The 24,816-nt window shown below is 47.1% G+C and overlaps 1 protein-coding gene across 3 annotated transcripts in view; it reads left to right on the top strand.

Annotated features, from left to right (window-relative positions):
* IL1RAP (interleukin 1 receptor accessory protein) overlaps positions 1 to 23,963 on the top strand; it is a 29,718-nt gene extending 5,755 nt beyond the window's left edge. Inside the window, exons 3-11 of one of the 3 annotated variants that reach the window (XM_032193063.1) lie at positions 4,599 to 4,884; positions 5,628 to 5,820; positions 7,508 to 7,673; positions 8,622 to 8,693; positions 9,811 to 9,940; positions 10,586 to 10,734; positions 13,066 to 13,215; positions 13,890 to 14,033; positions 23,254 to 23,963. In XM_032193063.1, coding sequence (XP_032048954.1) covers positions 4,599 to 4,884; positions 5,628 to 5,820; positions 7,508 to 7,673; positions 8,622 to 8,693; positions 9,811 to 9,940; positions 10,586 to 10,734; positions 13,066 to 13,215; positions 13,890 to 14,033; positions 23,254 to 23,963 — 2,000 coding nt within the window. Of the gene's footprint in view, positions 1 to 4,598; positions 4,885 to 5,627; positions 5,821 to 7,507; positions 7,674 to 8,621; positions 8,694 to 9,810; positions 9,941 to 10,585; positions 10,735 to 11,939; positions 12,202 to 13,065; positions 13,216 to 13,889; positions 14,034 to 17,168; positions 20,499 to 23,253 lie in introns of those variants that run through there. The other 2 variants (XM_032193064.1, XM_032193065.1) reach the window with 2 other exon arrangements.
* The last annotated feature ends 853 nt before the right edge of the window (positions 23,964 to 24,816 follow it).

The following is a 24,816-nucleotide window of genomic DNA, read 5'->3' as shown; positions in this document are numbered from 1 at the left end:
AGGCTGCACGTGTGAAAGCAAAACTCCAGGCCTAGTGGAAGTGTGGGCGCTCCTGGCACCCGTGTGAATAGAAAGCGCACCCACGCGTGGCGGCTGGCCACAGCTGGTGCCTCCTTTACTCCGAGAGCAGCTCCGCCATTCAGCCTGGCTTCCTCTGCTTCCCACTCGCTGGCAAACTGCTGTGCGCTTGAAAGAGGGTGGGGGAAATTTTTTCTTAGAGGTGGTAGTGATTAATTCAGTCTTAATTGCTTTCCTGGACCGGCTTTCTGCCTTATTGATGCTCGTATCAAGCTAACCATTGGTGTGACTGCCCTCTGCACAAAGAGATGGACTCAGCTCAGCTTTGCCTTAAGATAATGCAGAAGGAAGTAGGAAGATGGTACAGCCCCCTTTAGTACTACTGGTGGCATGGAGTGGGGAAAAGCATATCCCAAATGTCAGCACAGCCCCTCTCTGCGTGGGGTGGGCCCCCTCCTAGGGATTGGAGATGACTACAAAGGATGCATCAATTTGGCAAATAGCAGGATGATTTGTGCTGGTGTGATGGATGGCCTGTCACAAGAGTGGCTCTATATTTCTTTGCAGAAGTTTTAGCTAGTGGAAGGCTTTTGTTTGTAGCCCCAGGGGAGGGACAGAGAGATGGGGTGGAAGCAGGGTGGAGCTGGTGGTTTTGTGGTGGAGATTTTTTTTTTTTTTTTTCTTTAAATGGAGGTACCGTGAGCATACTTAAAATGACTGCACAGAACTGCTAAACAGGAGGGAGAAAAAAGGGCATTGTGCTTCTTGATGTGGCCTTGCTCTCTTCTTATTTTTAATCCGTAGGTTCTGCAGTTTGTCTCCCCTTGAAAATCCAAATAATTGCACCAATTTTATCTCATTTTTGGCTGTGTGGGTGCTTCTAATAGGTGCTGCAGACACATCTTGAAGGGAGCATTTCAGTTGGGTGTACTCAGTGTTCAGTTCCCTAGGGGGTAAATCAGTGCGGTAAATTAAAGGTTGGGAAAGGTTTCCAGAAATGTCTGTTTTCACCTCTGTGCAGCTAAGCAACATCATTATTTTTCTCTCCTCTCATTTTCTGCTTTGCGTGTGGAGAAGCCACTTTCTTCAGCTTTGTTTGGCTTCTGAGGAGCAGTCTGTACTGGGATGCCTGATGTTGAAGGGTGTTACAGCACCAGATTTTGAAATGGGGCAGATCAGGCTGCTTCTGTAACAGAAGAGCTTGCCGTCCCTAGTACAATAGTAGGTATTCCTATGAATGAGGGCTGCAACATACACACCAAGCAAGGAAGACGCTTTTGAATTAACTTTGCTGATTCACCTACGTATGCAAGCTACTTCTCAGTGTGCATCAGGGCAGAGCCATAGTGCAGCAGCATGCTCATGTATTTATCTTGAGGCACGTGAAGCAAGGTGGGCATCCGTACCATGGCCTTTCTGCCTGCACTTTCTCTTCCTGTGCTGGAGGCATTTTTTCCTACCATGCAGCCTACCACTTCTGGTGCTCTCTGGGACCTGTGAAGCACTGGGGCCTTTAGGTGGATCAACCCCTGCTGGCAGTTTGCTGTCAATGCAGCAAATACATTTAAAAATACACATCTTCCTTACCTCTATCTGCGTTGTCTGTCAGGGAAGGTGTTACGGGTTATAGATTGCTTTGCTGCATGGTTGCAGAGCACTCAGCATAAGGGGGTCAGCTGAACCATGAGCAGTAAGAAGAAAAGGGGGGCTGCTTTCAAGTGTTCTGCAAAGGCATTTCTGGGAAGATTCATTTGTGTGATGGATTTTTTTTATAGAATTTTCTCTCCTTCTGTTACGGGTGTAGTGCTGTTTGCTGCAGTGTGGAAGGGACTGTGGTGTTGTATATAGCTCCCGTAGCTTCACTGGGTTTCTGTTTGTCAAGGGAAGCCCTGAATTCGGAGTATGAATGCTGATCCCACTCGATTTAAGCCTTGTCAGTGCAGTGGTAAGCACAACCTGCAGGCTCAAGCCACAGGTCTGCTGCTGTCATCTCTGTGTAGCAGCTTGCTCTTGGCTTGGTTACGTGCTGCGCTTGGGGTTGAGCTTGGAAGTGTGCCGGACACCTGAACACGACCTGATGGGGCAGCCTTAGGGCTGGCCACCTGGTGTGTTGGCATTCCTGAAATCATGTGAACTGGCCAGCTCCGAGACAAAATCTCCATGTACTGCTCTTACAGTGCAGAGCAATGGTCTCACTTCCTCCCCCAGCTAAGAAAGCAAGGCCCATACAATGATGTATTTTTTTCCCCTCTGCATTACTCAAAAGCAATATATTTATTTTCAATTACTCATTCAGGTAGAACGAGTAAGTAGCTTTACAATGCTGATTTATGAGCTCTTGCAAAATGCAAGACCTGCTCATGATTGCAAAATTCATTGATCTTTACTCCAAGAATTTCAATACGGTAATTTTTTATATAGTTTACTTCCTTTTCAGTCCTGCTATTTGAAGTAATAAGGATAATTTTCCTTTTTGCAACCCAAGAGGACACTGCAAAGTCAGGTGCAGGGAAGAGAACCTGGGTGTCCTGATGTACAGGCACAGGTCTGCATTGAGACCTTGCTCCTTTCAGAGGGGAAGGCTTTCTTTATGAAAACAAATGCCCCTCACGTGAATGGTAATGAGATCTTCATCATGCAATTAGAGCCAGGCACTGGCAGGCTCATTTGTCTTGTTTTTGACTACATGGAAACTTGACCTAATGCAATTGCCTGATGAGCATGAACCAGCATACTGGTTCCAGTTGGCCTCCACCATGGTGGTGCAGGGTGACTGTACCTTCTCATGGTGTGATGCTTCTGGTAGTGATTTTGGTCTTTCATAATGAGCCTTGTCACTGGCTGCAATAGCAGTGGTACAGACTGATGGGTGCAGGCTGAAGCAGAGTAGCTCTGAAAGAAATCTGTATGTCTGAGATGATGAGCTAAGGCATTCCTCATGGTTCGGGTTGTTTTCCTAATACTTGGACTCTTGCTAACCTTGCTACCTCCTCCCAGCCCATTTCCCTCTGTCCAGAAGTAGCACTCCATCACATGGGTGTTTGCCATGCTGTAGCAGCCATGCAGTTTGTATTTACATTTATGTATAAAACAGCCAGAAAGCATTTCATTTATTATTGGCCCAAATTCTGTCTCCCCATGACTAAACACTGCTGAGCCACACGAGTTAGCATTGCTGCCTTAAAGCACTGTGGGCCTGTCTTCTCAAAGGTTTCTATTTGCTTTTTTTAATTAAGTATGAATTTGGGGCCAAGCTACATCCTACTGTCTATTTAAGGAAGATAAAATGCCAGAAATTGTGCTTTGGGCCTGTGAAGTCAGTTCAGAAGAATTGGGCTCAAAGAGCATATTGTATTCTGTTTTTTTCTTTCTGTCCAAGTTCTTCTAAAATCTGCAAACTAGAGAAGCTTTGCAGTGCTGTCTCTGGAGTGGCTGCGATGCCTCTCCTGGGGCAGCTGCAGGCAGCAACCCCTTTTCTGTTGGACTCATTTAGGGCTCAGACATCAGGCTGCCCTAGCTAATGCCTCGCTGCAGCTGCAGGGGTGTGCTGGGAAGCGTGCCGTGTCACCTCTGCCCTGTCAGCATATGGGGATTTGCGAAGTGCAGGTTGTTCCCAGGTTAGCTGGCACCCTGCTTTGCTTGCACCCCATCCCTTTGTGATGGGGCATCCTCATGGGTGGGAGGAATAGGGTGGGAAGGAGCTCTTAGAAGATAAATGAGTGTTGAGCGTGCTGTTTGTCTTGGTCCTGTTCACTAGAAGCAATTTTAAAAAATAATAAAAATAATTGAACAGCTTTTTCTCTTACTGCCCAGTTTCTGTTAGCTGGAGTCTGCTGTGAGCCACGCTGATCCTGTTGGACAGTACTTGGGGAAAGCACCAGGGGGCTGCTTGTGATCCCCAAGTGAACCTGCTGCTGTCTCCTTTGTAATGTCTCTCCTGATCCTTAGCCTCCCTTCCCAAACTTTGCTGTGAACAGTCACTATGTGTCACTTTGTAGTTTGTAGTGTTAGTATGGCATGCACAGGAGTTGCACAAATCCATCACAGAAGAGGCAGCGCCTGCTTCCAGCTCCGCCAGCCCAGCTTCCTCTGGCAGGGGCAATGGCCCATAGCTCTAAGGGATGGTTGATATTTGCAGTGCTCATTTTTTCCTCTTCTCAGGACACCTCTATTTCCATCTTCCCTGTCATTCTGTGTGGATGGACGCACCTCTAGCATTGTTTTCATGCAGATCTTATATTCCCACAGCAGTTATTTTTTAAGGTTGTATTATCTTGGAGCTCTCTAGGAAGCCTGGTGTTAGGCAGGAATATCCTATCATATTTATTTCCCATCATGACAGTACCTTGGAAGAAATGTAGCAGGTCTGCAAATGAAAGTAGAGGTTTTCAAGTTCTCTAGAGCTCATCACACCATTCTTGTTGTGCTTTGTGAAAACCAAGTTTGTTTCCACTTAAAACACTAGATTTTTGCCTCTGACTTCCTTGGAGACAGTACCAAGGGCTGTAGGAAACGGGGGGCAGAATTGATTTTTTCCTGGAGATGTGCAAGCTCAGGCACCTTGTTCTTCCTGCTTGCAGAACGCTGTGATGACTGGGGTGTGGACACCATGAAACAGATCCAGATTTATGATGGGGAACCTGCCAAGATCAAATGCCCGCTTTTTGAGACCTTCTTGAAGTATAACTACAGTACAGCCCATTCTGCTGGCTTAACCCTGATCTGGTACAGGATCGGGCAGGACCGGGATCTGGAGGAGCCCATTAACTTTCGTCTCCCGGATAATCGCATCAGTAAGGAGAAAGACACCCTTTGGTTCTGGCCTGCTCTTCTCAATGACACAGGGAATTATACGTGCATGCTCAGGTAGGTCGTGTGGTACAACTTCTGTAATCAAAGGACTTTCACGGAAGCAGGAAAACAATGCTGTTAGCATCATATCTTTCTGCAGGAAGAAGAGCATTTACAAAAGCATTAATGGGAAAAGAATGTTACAATTATAAGACCACTCAGCACTGCGCCAATTTACATCGTAATGGTGCTTAGAGCCTTGCAAACATTAATGAATATGACTCCTTGCTAACTGCAAGTGTCCATGAAAATATTATTGCTGAGCCCATGGCAAAGCCCACAGGCGCTCACCATTAAGAAGTGATCTGTATGCCTGGGGTAAAAATAGCTTCAGATGCAGGGGTGATGTTTTGACTGCATGCTAATTTGGCAAAGATTCATGAGTTTTAGACTTCTAGGAAATTAAGTGTCTTTAAGTGTGGTACAAAATGAACATAGCATCTGCTATGCACAGAGCACAAGAGCTCTTTCTGATCTTCCTTGTGTTGTTTCGTGTTCATAGTGCCTTTGACCCTATTATCTGCTTTACCAGCAGGAGAGTTGGATGTTGCTTGTTAATCGTGTTTATGGGCTTTTCTGAGCTGGTGCAGCCATCTCTGATAGCACTTCCTTTCACAAATGTAAATGAATCAACTAAGGCTGTATATACCACATCAGAGCTACGATGCTCATTATTGCATATGTGATTCCTATTTCATTCCCCTGATAGAGAAGTAAGCCACTCTCATTTAATCAACCCTATCCTCCTCTGTCCTTAGAAATACAACCTACTGTAGCAAAGTTGCCTTTCCCTTGGAGGTTGTTCCAAAAGACCAAGACTCCTGTGTGAGCCATTCAATAAAACCCACTGAGCAGAAGTTCTACCTGGAGCATGCTAATGAGAAGATCATATGTCCAGATATTGATGGGTTTTTCCCTGCTAGTGTGACACCAACTGTCAAGTGGTACCAGGTAAGAAGCACTTTGTCTTTACTTGGGCAGTGGTGGGATGCAGTGTTGGATCTGAAAAAGGAATGTGTGGCAGAAGAATCATGGAGTTGTATTTCAGAGTCTGCCCAGCAATTAAAGCGTTAAGATGAGTAAAGCTACAATAAAAGTTTTATTTCTATTGAGTTTGAGAGTAAAACTGTCCTTGGATAAGAGAATTAACACTGAATTTTTTTGACTGGTGTGCTTAAGTGGAGAGGGCTCAAGTAAGGGGTTTGTATGCTTGACCTGTAAGGCAAGCAAATTGCTATCCCTGTGAAGAAAAACGCTTTTCCATTTCTAGTTAAACAAAAAAGCAATTTCTTAAGTGAGGAAAACAATTTCCAAATCCCATAAGATCAGGGAATGAAGCTGTACAACAAGGCTCTGCAAGGACCATGGATGCTCTGTTTGCCATAACTTGGCAAACTTCTTTTCTGAAGATGGAGACGTTCCTACCCCACTCTGCTCTGATAATTAGGTTGTTTCCAGCTATCCTCAGGCACTTGCCTACACGACTACTGCCTAATTTTATTAAATTTTGACCTCCAGTGTTTTTTTCTAGATGGATGCCTTTAGTCAAGAGAGAATAAGAAATTCTCAGGGGATGCACAGCCAGGGGGTGTGGGACTGAATTTTCTGGCAGCTTTGTAGAGCACTTTCAGATTTCAAGGTAGAAGGTACTGTATGAGCAAATTTAATAGTAAAAAAAAAAAAAAAAAAGTTGGCAACAAATATATCTGCAGTTGAAAAGAAAAAAATAAGTTAAAGAATACCAAACTCTAAAACCCTTCAGGAGAGAACTTAGGTTTGTAGCCAAGAGGAGCAGTTTCACTCTTGTAGTTGAAATGCTTTGCTTGTACTCTTCATTGAAATTCACATCTCAACAATCAATTAGCAGAGTGAAACAAAAAGCCCCATGGAAGCCATTTTTTAGGTAGCAAATCATCCTATGCCTAATAAAAACCATTAAGAATGGTATATGACCCCTGTCTTAAGCTGCCCCATCAGGATAGATCTGATTTGGAAATGTACCATTCAGAAATAATCTCTTATAAAACTCAAAGATATGCACATTTTCTGACAATCAAGATGTCATCTGCATAACCCCTTCCTGAAAAGGGATCTCTAGCTTGGTAGTTGGCCAAGGTTTTCCTGCCTTACCTAACAGAAAGAGAAGAGTTAGTAAGGTTTATGTACTATATATTCTCATTTGCCAGTTGCCAGTGCAGGGGCCTCATCCTCAGCTGATGTCAGTCAGGGTAGCATGATTAGTCCCAAAAGAGTTAGAGATGCTGACATCAACTGGGGACATGTCCTTTACTGTGAGTATCAATTTGTGAGTACATCATCATTTTCTTGTCTCTTCCTGCTTTCTCTCTTCATTCTGCTGAGGTGTTCACCTTGATTGCAAATGCACTTCTAGATCAGAGCTAGATTTGTCTTTTGAAATCCTCTATATTTTGAGGTGGGATAAAACCATTAGGGTCATCACCTCGTTTTCAAGGTGAATGTACTAGTTTGTGTTCCAGGGTTCATGGCATTTAGGTCTGACCTGTATCATATACCCAAGTATTATATCAATAGTCCCCAAACAAATATTCTTAGTGGGATATAAACCAGTATCTCTTTGAGTCCTAAAGCACAAATGTTGTTTTCTGCTTGACTCTAGACCTGCAAGTTAGTGGATGGCTTCAACAACCGATACCCCCAAGGGCCCAAGCTTGTCATTAGCATTGTCCGCAGTGCATATGAAGGGAATTACACTTGCATTGTGACGTTCAAGGACCACGGAAGAACATATAATCTCACCAGAACTGTAATGATGAAGGTGGTGGGTAAGAATGACTTTTAGAAGCGTAAGCTGCAGGTGGCTAACACCAGAAGTGGTGAAAATGGCTAGTAAAGTCTGTCACAGAATCTGTTTGTGTTCAATCTGTATTACCCAACTGACCTGTCACTGGTTTTTGCTTGCTGGGTTCAGCCTCCTGTGATTGTCCAGGGCATGTCATGCTGGAGGTCCTACCTACCATCATGTCCTGTGCCCTGAAAAACAGAGGGACCGAGGGTGACCAGGCTTAGGAAGGTGAGGTACAGCCCATGAGATGGTCAGGGGTACCCTCTGCTGGCGTGTGAGTGCATTGCCCTGGCACTCTTGCTCATTTTTGTCTCCAGTTCACTCTGTTGATCATTATTTGATGTCCCAAAATAGCCAACTTGTCCCAGTCTTCTTGCAACCTCAAAGCCTTGTGCACTGAGGTTGAGTGCCAGTTGGTCAGACGGGATTCCAGCTACCCAGCCTAGTGCTTGGACGAGTCTGTGCTGGGGTCAAAGGCTCAGCCTACCTGCAAGGGAATTGTAGATGGAGCTTAACAACCTAGTGAACAGTAGAGCATGTGCTGAGTTCCATGACAACTACTGCTTTAAGAGCAGAATTGAATGCTTAGGACAAGAAATTATGTTTATTTTTTAGGAGAAGAAATAAAAAGAATTTCTGCGATAGGTTGTAATTTATGTGAGATGCTGAGTATTCAGAGGAGCGTGGGCTCTTCTGATTTGAGAATCCCAAACCGTGCATCTAGACTTCCCTGAACTTTGAAGGAGCCTCAAAATCTGGGTCTGTTTGGGAACTAGGATTAGATCTTTTTGTGCAAAACTCTGCAGCAGGATGGTGTTACCATAAAATTTGTGATGTGCACCAGAGCAGGAGGGCTTCACAAGCAAGGCTGCAAGGACCATGCTTCTCACAAAGCTCCTGATGGAGGCCTATCTGTTCTCTCCCACAGGATCTCCGAACAAGGCCTTGCCACCACAATTCACATCCCCAAATGAGAAAGTCATCTACGAACTGGAAGCAGGTAAATTGCAACGAATGCCTGCAGGGATGGGAAGGCATGGCCAGCTGGGCACAGAGGCTCTTCTCTTCAGCTGCTTTCCCAGTGCTTCCCCTCGCCAAGCACTCAAGCTGCCACAAGCCGTCTGGCAGATGGTGTGGGGTGCCAGTTCTCCATGACTGAATAGAAGAGCACAGCTTTAAAGTTTTTGTGCACACAGATTTTATTTTATTTTTTAAAATAATCAGGCATGGATATTGAGGACTCCAGCAAACTGGTGCAGCTGCAGAAGCAGATGAAATGGAGGACCCTCAGCTGCATAGAGGAATTCCTGTAGGACTTTGTATCAGCCCTGTCCCTGGCTGTGGTTTGCTTCCACCCTCCTTTATTCAGCACATAGTGGTTTCAGCCTTCTGGCCACTTCTTCGCTCATCTCATCTCCCTTTTGGCTGGTTACTTCCTAATTAATGACAGCTCTCTGTTTGCTGGCCTTACAGCATTGTGTAATGGGGTATTACACCACTTCCCCCACCCCATCTGTTTAGACTGACAGCTCTTTGGAGCAATTCCCTACTCTGAATGGATCATGTCCCGTTACACTGCTGTAATAAATGTCATGCCGATGATGATGATTAGCAGTAGAGTCTTCACTTTAAAGCACCACTTCTTGGCTGAGAAAATCAGACTTCTCCCACTGACTCTCTGAGACACTCATGTATGGGCTGATCACAACTATATTCAGGCTCCCAAGCCTGATCTTGGGGGGAAGTGAAGTGCCTGAACAAGTGTTTCAACACCAAAATGCTTCTCTTCAAGGTCGCAGTCCCCTGTGCAGAGGGGATGATTAGGACTGCCAAGCTTTCTAAGAAGTGGTTAGCATGGAATACCTCCCATTGGGGCATCACTTGATGCAGTCAAGAAGTTTGAGTTATTTAGGAAAGCAGGATAATTTTTCCTGTTTGTCTGTCACAAGTCAATGTGTCCAGGATTTTCAACAGTTAGATGTCTGAAGGGGTGTGCTGCCCTCAATGCCTCCTGAAGGGGAGGCAGAGCTCAAGTTGATAGTGTCACCGGGAAGCTCAGCAGTCACTGTGGTGCTGTTCCTGCTTTGCTCTACTTCACTGTGGTCCTTTCTTCCCAGGAGATGACCTTGTTCTGTCCTGTGAGGTCTTCTTTACCTTTCTGAAGGACTCCCGGACTGAGGTGTGGTGGACCATAGATGGGAAAAACACAGATGACATCATGGACCCTAAGATTAAAGTCACACAACGGTAATGCTCAGTAACGTCAGCCTAGGCTTGTGTCTAACCCCCTTCTGTGTCCCACAGAGGAGTGTAGGTGCGGGTGTGTGACACTACCATACCCCTGCTAGAGCTGCCCTTGTTTACTGGTTCGCATCATCACTTATTCGGGTCCTGGTAGCAGTACAAATAGCTGATGGTACTGTTGGATTTCTAAAACGGGCAGACACAATTCTGTTTAGAGGAATGCTCTGTAATACCACAAACGATAATGTTTCAAGAGACAGAGGCTGAAAACAAATATATAGTATTATGCATAGTATTGATCGGGGGGAATAGAGAGAAATGCAATTATGTGAAAAACCGAAATGAGCTTCAGAAACCTATTTGTTGGGTGCTGAGTTAGATATGGAAGGCAATCACTGCCTGATCAGCTTGCAAACCTATACAGAAAAAAAAAAGCAAAGGGAAAAACTTATCAGGCTTAAAAAAAAAAAAAAAAAAAAAAAAAAAGGATAAAGGGATAGCTGCAGCTGCATTAAAAAACTGAAGTCTTTTTCAATTTATAAATACCAGTTTAGGTACCTTCCAGATAAGTTGTATCAGGAAAGGAGTATTTGTCAGTAAGAACTCACTGCAGTTTCATGTGTGTAATACTCTATTTTTTTCTTACAGTGAAACTATAGAACGTTTTGAAGACAAAACTATCGTAAGGACTCTAACAGTTGCAAAAGCCACGCCAGAAGACTTGAAACGAAATTACACTTGCTATGCCAGAAATGCCAGAGGGGAGACCTATAGCCAGGCCATAGTGCGCATGAAAGGTAAAGTACTTGCAGAGCATAGTTGTGAAATGAGGTGTGCTCAGGCTGGGCTGTTAATCCAGCCTTGAACCTTGCCTTGCAAAACAGCAGGGGAACAAATAACTTGTTCAGGCCTTTTTCCCCAACACACACTACTCTTTATGCATAAATGTATTGTTACTGCTTATGCCGTACTTCTTCTCAGAGGCCGGGAGCAAAGTCTGTGTCACACATTCCCATGCCATGGTCAAGTATCTGGGGAGAAAAGGGAGGGGTAGAGCTGTTCTCATCCCATCTGTGTACCTCGGTTGATGTAGACCCAAAGGGACAGGCTATTTGAAATGATTTCAGATTCCTTTATTGTGTGAGGGTTTTGTGTGATGTAACAGCTACCTGTTGGCATCCTGCAGAAGGCAAGCTGCACTCTGTGATATTGCACAGGGAGTAAGGTGTTCTGAGTGCAATGCTCTGAGGTTTTATTTCTTACCGTGATGATGCTCCAGTCTAGATACAACCATTTCTGTGGGACTGGTATGGACTGATCTAGCTCTGTTCAAGCTTTGTTCAGAGGGGCATTTTTTCTTACATCTCTTCAAAGGCATTTTTCCTGTTTCACAGCCCCATCTCTGAGTAATAAGAACCGTGCCTTCACCACAGGTATATGAAATTTCCTGAGTAAGGCGGATATTTCTGCCTCCTTATCAATCTCATCTAGAGATTCAGCACCTGTTTGCTGTAGGTCAGACCTCCACTTTCCCATATGAGGTGCTACTCTGCCTCGTGTAGATCATGCTAAATACAATATTCCTCACACTTTTCCCTGTTAGTGTGGAAAGGCTCATAGACCTGTTTTCTCGGGGTTCTCTCTCTTCCTTCTTGATCCTCATCCTCTTTACTTTTTAGTCCTCTTTGAGATGGACCTTTTCTGAATCATTAGGAAGGAACAATAATCCCAAAACAGAACTGAAAGACTGAAGCAGTCTGCTAGTGCATTCACCCTACATCCCTAATTCTTCTGGGGTGATGATATTGGTACAGAAGTGATTCTAGGGCCTTCAAATTCTTTCTCTATACAGCAGTGCCTAAATGCTGTTTCTAGTGGACTGATCTGCATTGTCTTCTCTCTTCCTCCTCCATATGCTTCTGCTGTTCCTGCAGCAGTTGAGTGGGTTTGTTCTGAGCAGACCTTGTTACTCACCACACCTCCTTTCTTCTTCATTCCACAGCAAATTGCAAGGACCAGCTGTGACCACTGTTGGCAGAACAGTCTTAAGCTAAGCTCACTGCAGACCATCCACCCCACTGTACATAGGAATGCTGCCAAGCAGGCTACAACCTAACCCCTCACCACTTTCCTTCCAGTTTCTAGCAAGTTGCTATATATTTTGGCTCCAGCTATTTCATTACATTAGGCTATATATGTTTCCTGACTTTTCTGGATGCTTTCCCTTTCATCCTCATGCACTTTTGCTCATCACCTAATGAAACTTGTTAAATTCCTTGTGTTTTCTCTTTGGTAATTAAGTTTCAAATAAAACTTAATGAATCTTGGAATTTGGTGATGTTTGTACTCACTGCTGTTCTTCTGTCATCCAGTTTGTCAGTGTGCATGTGAGCTGCCACCTGAATCACCATGTAAACCTGAGTTGCCCAGGGATACAGTTTTATTTTATGCCCTTAATACAAAGAAGCAGCAGTGGAATGACAGATGCTGTATGAGTTGGGGGTGGGTAGGGAGGGCTGTGATTTTTGTGGCTTGATGCCCACAGGTTGTCCTGTTTGTTTGCAAACGTTTAATCTTTTTTGGTATGAACTCTGATTCTCCTTTCCTGATTGGAAACAATATTTTGTGGCTAGTTATATCCATGCTATCAGTCAGGGACAAGACACAAGAACTGTGTACGTGTGATGGGGGGGAGAAGTGATGGCCATTGCTTTTATTTTGCTGCAGATGAGCTTTAGCTGGCTCTCCTAGAAGTAAGTGCAGTTCTGTTACCCTAAGAAGATGCATATCTTCGCGCTCAGAGGACCATGCTCATGAGCTGTCTTTGGACTTTACAAGTGACGTCCATGTGCAGGCCATTCTACCATCCAGCAGCTCCCAGGGTTGTGCTCAGAGGCAGAAGCCCAGCCTGTGCTTTGACTTGCCCTGCTAGCCCAACCAGACCCGGTATCCCAGACTGGGGACACCTGGGTGGCCAGCCACCATGTGTCGTGCCAGAAAAGCCTTGGCTTAGCCATATTCCTCTGAAGGGCCAGTGTTTCGGCTACATGTGATACAAGCTTGTTCCTACTTAGCTGAGGGCCCATCCTGTTTGGTAAATCAGACCTGCTTTTTTGTTTTGAACCCAGTTATAGCACCAAAGTACACCGTGGAGCTGGCCTGTGGACTGGGAGCAACCATCCTGCTCGTTGTTGTGCTGATCGTTGTCTATCATGTATACTGGCTGGAAATGGTTCTCTTCTATCGGGCTCATTTTGGAACAGATGAAACCGTTCTAGGTAAGAAGTTAAAGGCTTACAAAATAAGTAATTCCCTGGTTTCTCTGGTGACCCTTGTGTAGGATTTCATGAATTGGGAGCAAATCACTTTAAAATGTAGGAAGGCATCCAAAAGGATGAGATAATTAAACACCTGAAGTACAGGGTTTGGAAATCACTCATCTGCCCTCAGTTTTTCCACAGCTTCCCTGTGCTACCAGGAATCCATCTTAAGAGACTGTGAGCTGAGATTCCTTCCCCTGTAGGATGAGTAGGGTGTTTCAGGACCCACTGCTTGTTGTGTGAACCTGCCAGGGGGGTGCTGTGGCTCTGAGTATAGGCAGGGTGCAAGCCTGTCTGGTGAGATTGCTCATATACGTAGACAGCAATGGGAGGAAGCAGTGGCAGAGCTGAAAGAAGACAGAAGGATGCTGGACAGAATGGGGTAGTCAGATTGCTGCAGTCTGATGCCTACAGCAACCCAATGGTGTCTGGATGCTTGCGTGCTCGGGGTGAGCAGTCAAAGGCAGCACTGCTGTCTCATAGCTATGGAAACTGATGTGTACCTGCAGTACCTCGGCTCAAAGTGAGCCTTTGTGCTTGCTTTTCCTCTGAAGCAAGTCAAAGGCTCAGCATGCACAGTATCATAAGTGTCTCTTCTGCTGTTTGTGTTTCTCTGCATTCCCAACGCTCAGATGGGAAGGAGTACGATGTGTATGTGTCCTATGCACGCAACGCGGAGGAGGAGGAATTTGTGCTGCTGACGCTGCGGGGAGTCCTGGAGAATGAGTTTGGGTACAAGCTGTGTATCTTCGACAGAGACAGCCTCCCTGGGGGAAGTGAGTATTTCACAGGGGGCTGTGCTCCATGCACATCCTCTCTTTACTGGTCTTTGAGGTACTGAAAATTGATAGTTTGGAAAGGCCAACTCCTAACTTCTATATTTCTTTCTTATCTCCAAGAACAATCTCTTGTTGGTATCTAACGTTTTTGCTTCACATTACAATATCAGATGCTCCAAGCCACAAGAAATGTTTCTATGGGCAAGTGATTTTTGATTGTTTCAGTTACTCTCTCCAGGCCAGAAGTTATGTGCAGGAGTTGTCGATCTATCAACATGAAGGAACTGGTCCACTGACCTTCACAGAAAACCTCTGAGTTGCCTTAAGAAAGGGGGAACAAAGTCAAGGCTAGGAAGAAAAGAGAGGGGAATGTGATACTGGGCCAGACTGGTAGCTCATGTAGGGTGTTGGTGAGCGCCTGTAAAAACCAGGAGTGTCCGCTGCAGGGAGGCGTGGGGAACACTGTTCCAGCATCAGTGAGAAGATAATGTGCCCTCCCAGGAGGCCTCCCACTCACCCTCGTTAATTAGAAAGTCTGTGTCTAACATAGCGTAAAATTAGTTGCTATGGTTAAGAATACTTTGCATGTAGTGACACTCATCTCTTCATTAAGATGGAGTGGGTTTTTTTGTTGTCTCAAGCTAAATCATGCACCAAGTTTTTAGGCACAGTGTCTGCTAAAGGGATGCAGGAATCACCAGGAATGGAAGTTTGTGAAGCTCTCCAGATACGCGTACAGTCACAAACTGCCAGAGCTGGGGGTTGGATGTATGATCCCTGATGCCTACTAAGATTTCAAAGGCTGAGCTATTGCCAGTGCAGAACCTTTGAATTCATGGGCTTTGGGCTTGGACCCCAGTGGTCAGAACCTGTGCAGACGGAGTCTGTTAGAGCCTCTTCTGAAAAGGGCAGGGTGGGTTGGCAGAGTCCAAGCCCAGCAGGGAGCAGAAGCAGTCTGAGGTCCTTTCTTTTTCTCCCAGATCACTGCCAGGTCACAGCACCTCTAAGTTTGAGGGCAGCTAAGTGCAGGTGCCTCAGGGGGAAGGGAGGCAGCTGTAATCCTGAGGCTGCTCCCTCTGGAGAGCACCTGGATGAGGTGGCAGGTCACCCCCCAGGCTCTCAATGCTTGTTCCAGGCTCAGAGCAAGTTTGCAAGCTCTCACACCTGAGGCTGGTTAATCTGGCACTGACAGAGTTTATTCTACCTCTCTGCTATTTAAGGTTGCTGTATGCCAGAAGTGTATTCACCAGCTGCACAAGGAAACTCAGTTTAGTTTACAAGTCTTGTGGGGCTGTTGCAAATGTTGCCTGTTAGCTGTGCTGTCTGTAGCCCTGCTGCGCTCAGCACTGCCCACCAAACTGCTCCTTGCTGCTGGCTGCTCCCAGCAGAGCCCTGGGGAGCAGCAGTTTTGGCATGACAAAGCCCCAGAGCAGGGCTGCTGAAGAGGGGATTGCAAGAAGGGCACTTTAACTTGTTCTGTAAACGATCAATAGCTGAGTAAATACTGGATGTAACTTGACATGAAAGGCTTGCCAGATCATTAGGAAGGCAGAATGGACAGATGCTAGTCTGGTGCTTCCTCCCTTGTGCACAGGCATGGGACTGTGAAAGGGAGAGACATGCTGTACCAGGCAGCCTGACTTCCTCTGGGTTTTGCAGGACCACTGCTGACGCTGAGCAGACAGACTTATTCCCACCAGTTGTTCCTCAAGACATCCATGTCCTTTCTGTTTCAGTCTGCCACTTCTTTCCATCCTTTCCCTCTGGACAGTCTCTTTTTCCTCCCAGCACAGCTCTCCTGGGCTCCCTTGCCTTCACCACCACCCAGTGGGTAATGCTGGCCTCAATCCAGCGAGCTCCACGAACCAGCCCTCCCCAGCTCGGCTGCGGTGGCTCGTCCTTGCTCTGTTTGCAACACTGCTGGGGCTTCCCTGTTGCTTCTGAGCTGGGATTTGACTAATCTTCTTGGAGAAGCACGGCAGGCCAGGAAATAGCTTTTGGCAGCTGGTGTCATGCCTCTGGAGTGTACATCTGTGTCATAGGTAGAGTTATGTTGTCCTTGATGGAGAAACAGTAGGAGATGGATTATCCTCTGAGTTTGCTGACAGGAATTAATCAAATGTGCTTGACAGCTAAATGAAGTTGCCTGTCAGCGTAGTTTTATTCTCCGTTGTATTTTCTGCCCAGTCAAGAGCATTCTCTTGTCAATGAAGTGTGGGAGATCCTGCAGCAGAGTGAGCACCGGAATTCACACTTGCAAAGGATTTTCACATTAATTACAGAAAGGTGGCTAAGGACAATTTACCTGCAGGTTTTAGAAAAACAAAGAGGATAGAAAGCTACCATGACATGCTCTGAGGCTGTCATTTTTTGGACTCTTCATTAAAACTTCATTAAAAGTCCTCTGAATGTTTTACTTGTCACTCTTAGAAATGCTCAAATCTGGTTTCATCAATGACAGCAGCAGGAACAGCTGGATGAGTAGCACTAGTTGGGATGACAATGTTTCCAAAATAAGTTAACCCTCGAGGCTGCTCAGGGTGAGTGTAGATACTTATTGTATGTATTTGGTGTGGGAAACCAAGGTGAGAGGAGCAAAGGGATTACCCAATTACCCTGAGTCATTCTGGACATCTTCCTGATGAGCGTAAGCATGCTGGCTTCCTGGTGCTTGTTCAGGCTGAGTCTTGTACATGAGGTCCCATGTTGTCCATTTGGTGATTTTCCTGCTTTGCTCCAGAGAGCCACTTTTCCCACTGTCCCTAGAACAAAGCTAAATCTCCTCCAGAGCAGCTTTCATGCCAGAAGGCATCCTTGTAGCATCAGGTGCTGCCAGGCCAGCACCTTCCAGATGTAGCTACATCAGACACTTCTACAGAACATGAAGAAGAAACACATCTGTAGGCAGCCTAGGGCTGGGACTAGATGTCCCTCTGTGGGCAGGGGGTGCCAGCCGTGGGGTAGGAGACCCTACCTGAAATCCCTTGTAGGACTGGGAAACACCAACGTAATCTCTGGAGAGAGCCTCTGAGGGATTTTATTGTCCTCTTCAGGAGAGATCTGCTAGCGTGACTCCAGGTCAGCAGTGTGTTCTCAGCCGTCACTAACCACATTGATGTTTCTTTCTCCCAGTTGTCACAGACGAAACCCTGAGCTTCATCCAGAAAAGCCAACGCCTGCTTGTTGTCCTGAGCCCCAACTACGTCTCACAGGGGACACAGGCCCTGCTGGAGCTCAAGGCTGGTCTAGAGAATATGGCCTCCAAGGGCAACATCAAAGTCATTCTAGTGCAGTACAAAGCCATCAAGAAGAGCACAGTGAAGGAGCTGAAGCAGGCCAAGGCAGCCTTGACTATCATTAAATGGAAAGGCGAGAAATCCAAGTTCCCCAAGGTCAGGTTCTGGAAGCAGCTGCAGGTGGAATTGCCAGCAAAAAAAATTGCTACACATTCAAGCTTTCATGGGAAAGACCCCTCATATGTTTGACACCATCAAGAAAAGCAAACAAAAAAGCAACACAAAACAAGAAAAAGTCAAGCTGGGGAGTGGGAAGGAGTTCAGGTTTTGCCATGAAAGGCCTCTGGGCATTTCAGAAGATGGTTGTGCTTCTCTGCAGCTTTTCTACTGCCCTGGCAGTAGAAAGACCAGAGTACATACCCTACCTCTCTGCAAATGCACACCTCTGTAATCAGCTGCACAATCCCTGGTCTCAGTCTGAATTTGGGCTCTTGGGGTGGGATGCAGCTAGCACCTTTTGGTAGCATGGCATTTGTACAGGCCAGTACTCTTCCACCCTGTCCCTCTTGGGCATTCCTGAGCTTCCAGGACAGGGCTCCTTTCCTCTCATCAGTGGCTCTGCTCCTTCCTGGTTGTTGGTCCCCATAGCAGAGCATGGGGTGCAACTTAACTGGTGTCTCCAAAATAGAGCCTTTCATGTGCGTCCCAGCCCTCTAGTCCTGATGGTGGTAGGACCACAGATCTCCGCTTCGGTGGGGAAAGCATAAACTCTTAAGGCTCCTCATGTTTTTTCCCTGCATTTTTATAGGAGCAGATGCATTCAGGTAGTCTGGCAATGTGAAATTGCTTATACTGAAGTATTTTTTATTTAAAAAAAAAAAAAAAAAAAGCTCTGCTAGGTGCTTTTTGTACTGTAGCATTTCTACTAACAAGTGGTCCATCTCTAGGACACTGCAGTCTTCCAAGTATCCTAAATCCTTTAGGGCTGTAATGCTCATAATCCAGGGAAAATCTCTCATTAGCACAGGCCACAGAGCATGTCTGAGAGATGTTTCTTTGTAGCGTAAACTCAGGGACTTCACAAGCACTGCAAGGAACCCCAATATACTACTGAACCTGCCTGCTGTCTCTGAGCTGCTGGCTGGGGGAAAGCATTGTGCAGGGCGCTGCTGAGGACTCTGGGATGACACTGGATATACGCCCAACTCCTCAGGGAGCCCTGCAAACTTATTTGAGCTTACTGAAAGCTCCGTCCAGCTGGCCAAGACTCAGTGTGCCCAGCCCAGGTATGAGCAGCATCGCTGTTCACCATTTGGGGCTGAGATTTAAACTAGCCTTGGTTTTACAGAACCTCCACCTGTCTTGTTTCCAAACTGGAGTTGCAGAACAGAGCATGTATCTCAGCTTCTGCAACCTTTGCACAAAATGGAAATGCAGAAACCACTGAGTACCAGTCCTTGCTTCAATAGAAGGCAGCAGGCATTGGAAAAGACGTGGTGGGTTAACCCCCAGCCGACAGGCCTTTCAAAGCAAGGATGGGGGTGTCCCCTCCCTTGTAGGACAGACCAAAGCACAGCGGGACCCTGGCATTGACTGGTACTGTTGTTCACAACATATTCACGTAATACTACAAGCTCCAGGGGTGCCTGCACTCCTGTAGCTCCCCATGCGAGGTCCTTCCCACTTAATTGTGGAATTCAGCACTACGCACACTACATGCATGCTTATCTTTTGTAGGTAATGGTTACTCCTGAGTCACCTCTGACTCATGCTTTCACTCTGTTGGTGTCCAGCAGGTGAGGTGTAGCCATTGTGAATGGCATTAAAAAGCACTATGATGTGGAGTCTATGCACTATTCGCTCAGCCAGGCAGTGAGCTTTGAGGGCGTCCTGGTGAGCAGCCCAGCCTCAATGGTGTGGGTCTGAATCCTGGCTTCAGCAAAGTGTCCTGCTCGTAGCATCTCGTGGTTAATAATAAGAATGCCGGGGCAGCTGGCAGCCCCAGCCACCCATGTCACTGGGGAAGGTACTGTACAAATGTGGAACACGTAGCAATTTCTTCTTTCTCACCTCCTTCTCCATCCCTTACCCACTCTTCTCCTCCACCCCCAAATGAGCTTTGCTTTAAGCAAGTGAAAAATTGCAGTCAGCCTCACTACAGTTTGTGGAGCTCCTTGTCTGCTCCGAGTGCATCAAAGCTTTGCTGTCAGTGAGCCTTTTCCTGTGGCTGTCTGTGGAGGGGCAGAGCTGCTTCCCACGCTCCAGAAAGCTTTGTTTGGATGAGGTACCACCCAAGGCCATGCTAAGCTTTGCGAAGCCATTCCAACAGCATTATTTTGCCCAGCTTCCCCTTTGCATCAGTGATTTCGGCATCCTTGTAATCAGCTGCCAGATCTGCAGGCAGAGGGAAGGCCCTGAGGCCAAAGCAGGACTGCATTAGATTCCAATTTGATTGTTAAAAAGTTAACTCAAAAATACATGTAAATTCAATTAACATCCCAAACCTCACCACATCACACCACGCTTTTGGCTGAGGTACCAAGAGATCTGCTGATGTTTCAGTAGGTCTGATTATTTTAGGAACTAAAATCCACTTCATCTATTATGCTGACTTTGTTCGGTTTTCCAAATAAACAATGCACTGGGTCTTTCCCTGGCATTCATAGCAGCGGCTTTTGGTGCCACTGCAACCCCAGAAGAGGATTACTGAGAGGCGCCAGCAGAGCACCCACCAGGCAGAAGGTGCAGTGGTGTGAAGGGGGCCTGAGGAGCGCTGTTTCTGGCGCTGCTCCCCCAGGATCATCACCGTGGCCTTCACTGGGAGCTGCCAGGCCAGGGACAGACCCCAGTCCCCGCTGTCATGCTGATCTGAACCACCCCTCAGATACACCCAACCATTCCATCCAGTGCCACCTGTGGCTTCCATGTGAGGCTTCTGTCACAGCCTCTGTCCAGTTTCAGTTGATTCATTTGCGTCTCCGTGCTGTGACCTAACATTTATCAATATGCAGCTCATACAAAGTTCCTCATTGTTATTTCATGAAGCAACAGCATTGCATGAATTGGAAAGAATATTTATCTCCCCATGCCATTTGATGTCTTACAGCTGTTCCAGAGTTTTACCTTCTCTTCCCTGTATGTTTTTGCCTTTGTGTTATTTGGTCTGTGAAGTGTCAGTATTATTTTATTTTGCTTTTCAATAAAACATTTTCACTTTTGCATTTCAGTCCTTGTGCATTTCTCATGAGTATCATTTCCCTCCCCCCCCCCCTCATGTCTGCAAATGGTTGTGAAAGAAGGATGACTGTGTGTAGTCCCAGCATCAACACCATTTGGGGATGCTGCGTTAGCGGGGGGATTTTCCTGGCTGTTTCATGATGCACCTGTACAAATCCTTAGGCATTACCACTGCTACAAAGGCAGAAATATGGAGATGTACAGCATTCAAATATCACCCAGCAGTCAACATGCACACACACCAAGCCTCTGAACCAAAGAACAATCACAAGATAGGAAAATGGGAAGGAAACGTCATCCCTTTGCCTGAGGTACTGAGCTGTGAGCCAGAGTTTTGAAAATCTGCCCTGAATACCGAAATCAAACTTAAGCTTCTTTGCCCATCACTTTCCAGGTATTTGGCTGGAAAATGTAGTGAGCTTTCTTGTTGTTATCCAAGCCACTTTTTTAGCTTCTTCCCTTGACTGTATGCTACCAGGTAAGTTCAGAATGAGCCCCAAATGTTAAGACCACCAGCAAAACAAATACTTGTGATCATCTAGGGATTTGGGGTCAATGAGGTGTGGTGTCTGTGACCCAGGCAGAGAAGTTTTTTAGTGTGAGCAGATTGCCAGGAGTGTTGGTTTTCCAGCTCTGTTGTTACCTGGAGCCCTGCAGCGTTGTTCCTGGCTGTCCAATGCTGTGCTGATGGTAGCACTGGCAGGAACTGCCCTGCCTGCATGCTGTGAAACAGCCACCCGGTGGTTTTTGTGAGCTGGGATTACACTGTAATCTGAACATCCCAAACTGCCCTGGTCCGCCACGTCTAAAGGCATCCCATTCTCAGGAATAAAATGTATCTTTGGGGATTTGAATATCAATGCTGCCAGAAAACGTTGAGTCTGAAAAGGCTGCAAATTTTAAATTGATAAAAAAGAAATCTTCACTGTCAGCTCAATCAAAACATTTCATTTCAGCAGTTTCAGAGTCATTCACATTAATTGAACCTGTCCTTTATGAGCGGGAGGGTAGAAGAGGTGACCTCCCAGGGGCTGCTCCTGCCTACATCCCTCTGTGATTCTGGTTTCAAAAAGATAGACCTTTCAAGCCAGCAAAGGCGCTTTTTCTTTCAGAAGATGCTGAAGCTTGGCTGATTTCAAAATAGATCTCAATCAGTTACAGAAAGGTTTGAGTGAAGCCTGGACTCAGTAAATTGGGAGATTGCTGCCAATTCTTTGTGCCTTTGAAATAGGGTGTTTAGAGTGCTTCACGTCTTTCAGTTACAGTTCTGACAGAACTGACTATCATCTACTTCTGATTTCGATGAATCAGTGTTTTCCTGTACTTGTGCTTGTGGAGGGGGGAAATCCCCCAAACCTTTTACACAAGAAAATTATAATCCAAATAGTTTGATTCAAATTCCAGTGTTATATTAAAGAACCAAACAGTGCCCTACTTTCTCCAGAAGGATATTAATTGTTCAATCATTTTTCATATCCCAAGTCTTTGGTCCCCACATAATCTAGGGACATTGTGCTTTACAGCTAGTCACGTCTTTGAAAAAGTATTTCTTTGCAGAGTGTTAAAATAAGATGCATTCAGGTGCAATGCAGTGCACCTTCAGCTGTGAGGTAAGGAAACAGACGGCCAAGGGCTCCAAGAATAAAGGCATTGCCACCGCATGGAAGGAGAGGTATTTTTATGTGTATAAATCTCAGCTCACAGAAGGGAGCTGGGTGCTGCTGAGATTCCTCTGCCTGCCTTTGCCTAGCCCCTCTGCGGCTTTAGCAGCAGTAGCAGTGCCAGCTCTCCTCCCCGCCGCGGCTCTTACCAAGGCGCTCTCACCCTGCCCTGCTTGAGCACTGCCTTGTCCTCAGGTGCCCCCATCTCAGGCCCCCGCCTGCAGTAAGAGGGTGGCCTTTCCACCTGTTATCTTTTAAAGTTTCACAGTTCTGTTAATCAGCCGGAGTTAATTTGCTAAGTGCCACAGCCCTATTAATTCCCATCCTTTCTGCTGCTCACCCATGAGCCATGACACCTTCAATATGCTTACCGCATCCCAGGCCATAGATAGAAGCCCAAGGACATCCTTTGGGTTTGCTGCTTTTCAATGTTTATAATGAAAGAGATGCTGCCCTTGCCTGGCACCCTTCCAGCCAAGCATCTTGCTGAGCTTTCCAAACTGCAACCAGCCCCAAGAAATGCTTTGGAGGACAGTATTTTCACCTCCCCATCCCACTTGGGGAACTAATGCAGATGTTTAAAGCTGGCATTTTCCTCTTTCTAAATTTGGAGGCTTCTGTTTCTGGGTGAGCAGCACGAGAGGGAGGTGGATCTCCACTTCAGCAGCATGAGCTGTGGCACAGTGGGGCAATCGCTTCTCTTTGATGCAAAGGGCTGCGGGCAGGTGGTCCCCAACCAGGACCTGTCTATTAGCAAGCTCCTGCCCTTCCCTGGCAGGGGTGGTGTTGTGTGGTGCTGAAGTCAGAGTATGGTCCTGGCTTATCCTGCTGTCCTGGCCTCTCATTTACCACTTCAGCCTTCTCAAAAGCTAACTGCAGAGCGAAAATGCTGATACTGCTCCTGCAGTCCCGGCTGGCAGGAGTGTGGGCAAATGGAAATTCACTGGGCTTGTGCCAGGCTCCCTTCAGTGGGAAGGGAGGGGGTGTGTCTGTGCAGGTTTGCCATCCAACAGCTTCCTTTGGCTTTTCTCTCCCTGCTCCCCCACCCCTGTGCACCCCAATTCCTCACCCTTGTGCTCCTAGATACCACGGAAGCAGTGTTCGACTTCATTCAGAGGAGCCGCAGGATGATCGTGGTCCTGAGCCCCGATTACCTGACGGAGAAGAGCATCAGCCTCCTGGAGTTCAAGCTCGGCATCATGTGCCAGAACGCCATCGCCACCAAGCTCATCGTGGTGGAGTACAGGCCGCTGCAGTGCACCCACCCCAGCATCCTCCAGCTGAAGGAGTCCGTCTCCTTCGTCACCTGGAAGGGGGAGAAGTCCAAGCGCTCGGGCTCCCATTTCTGGAAGGCCCTGCGGCTCGCCCTGCCCCTGCGCAGCCTGAGCGCCGGCTCCGGCTGGAACGAGAGCTGCTCCTCGCAGTCCGACATCAGCCCAGACCCCGTCCAGAGGAGAAGGAGCCGGTTGAAAGGCCGGCCTGAGCCGCCGGGCATCGCGGCCACAGGCATTGCACCCAGGGGGACAGCCGCAGCCTCCACGCCAAAGGCCAAGCACCGAGCCAAGCACTTCTTGGCCTGCCGGTGCTGCGGGACCTACTGCGATGGTGGCAACAGACTGAAGCGCAAGCACCGGGCGGTGGCGGAGCCCTGGTGGGAGACCCAGCTCTGCAAGCCCGGGGCGCAGGGGGGGCCGGGCAGCAGTCGCCCTGAACCCCCACCCTCACAGGCTCCTGCTCTCGCCCTCTGCCAGTACAGCGATCTGTCGAACAACAATGACTTCTACGTCCTCTAGCCTCGGGGCAGCGCTCGGTGGCACTGCAGGCGGTGTGCCCAGGGCAGAAATTCACCGTATCAGACATTTGTGCAGTACTGCAGGCTGACTTGGTGTCTTTCTGCACCGCCTCACTCACTGCCAGGCACAGGGGACTCCTGGTCACCTTGCTGCTGCCGATCTGAGCCAAGGACCTGTGGTGACGCACAGAGCAGTGGCTGGGGGCTGCCTGTGTTGCTGGTTCCTGCTTAATTCACACAGCAAACTGGAGCTGAACACTCCTGAGCATCTCCCCGGTGTTTCTTTTCCCCAGCTGTGGTCTTGTTAGCTGCAAGGCTGCTGCTGGGAGGGCAGGGCCCACCAGTGGGGTGGGAGGGTTGCAAGGGTACAGGGATGCAGGGATGGACACAGAAGCAGCGTGCCTGGTGGGAACGTCTGGGAAATGTGGAGGCTTGCAAAATAAGAATAAAACTTTGCAAATGAGTTCATCGGGAGCCCCAGCTGCACAGGAATGCACCATGCAGCATGGTGCTTTATCCACTGTGGTTTAAAAGAACTTGGTCAAAACCTTAAAGTTCCTTCTCTCTAAATAAAACAGAGTTCTTTAACCTGCTGTTGTTAAGTGTACAGTCTCGGGAACAGGTAAACGCTGGAGTCTTGCTCACCACACAGCGCCTGGGAGGCGATTTGCCCACTCTGGTTGAGGTCTCCCTGATCCCAGCACCTAGAGTCTGTTCCTGGGCTTGGTCCCCTCCTGGCTTCCCCAGTGATGAATTTATTCTGTCAGCTGCATGGCCAGTTTCTGGTTGCTGCCTCTCAGGTTTGTATTTTTTTTTTCCTACCTTGGAAATATGAGCTGAACCTGTCTGTGGCT

Source organism: Aythya fuligula, chromosome 9 (assembly GCF_009819795.1).
Source record: "Aythya fuligula isolate bAytFul2 chromosome 9, bAytFul2.pri, whole genome shotgun sequence".
Classification (NCBI taxonomy): Eukaryota; Metazoa; Chordata; class Aves; order Anseriformes; family Anatidae; genus Aythya; species Aythya fuligula.
This window is presented reverse-complemented; position numbering and strand designations above follow the sequence as displayed.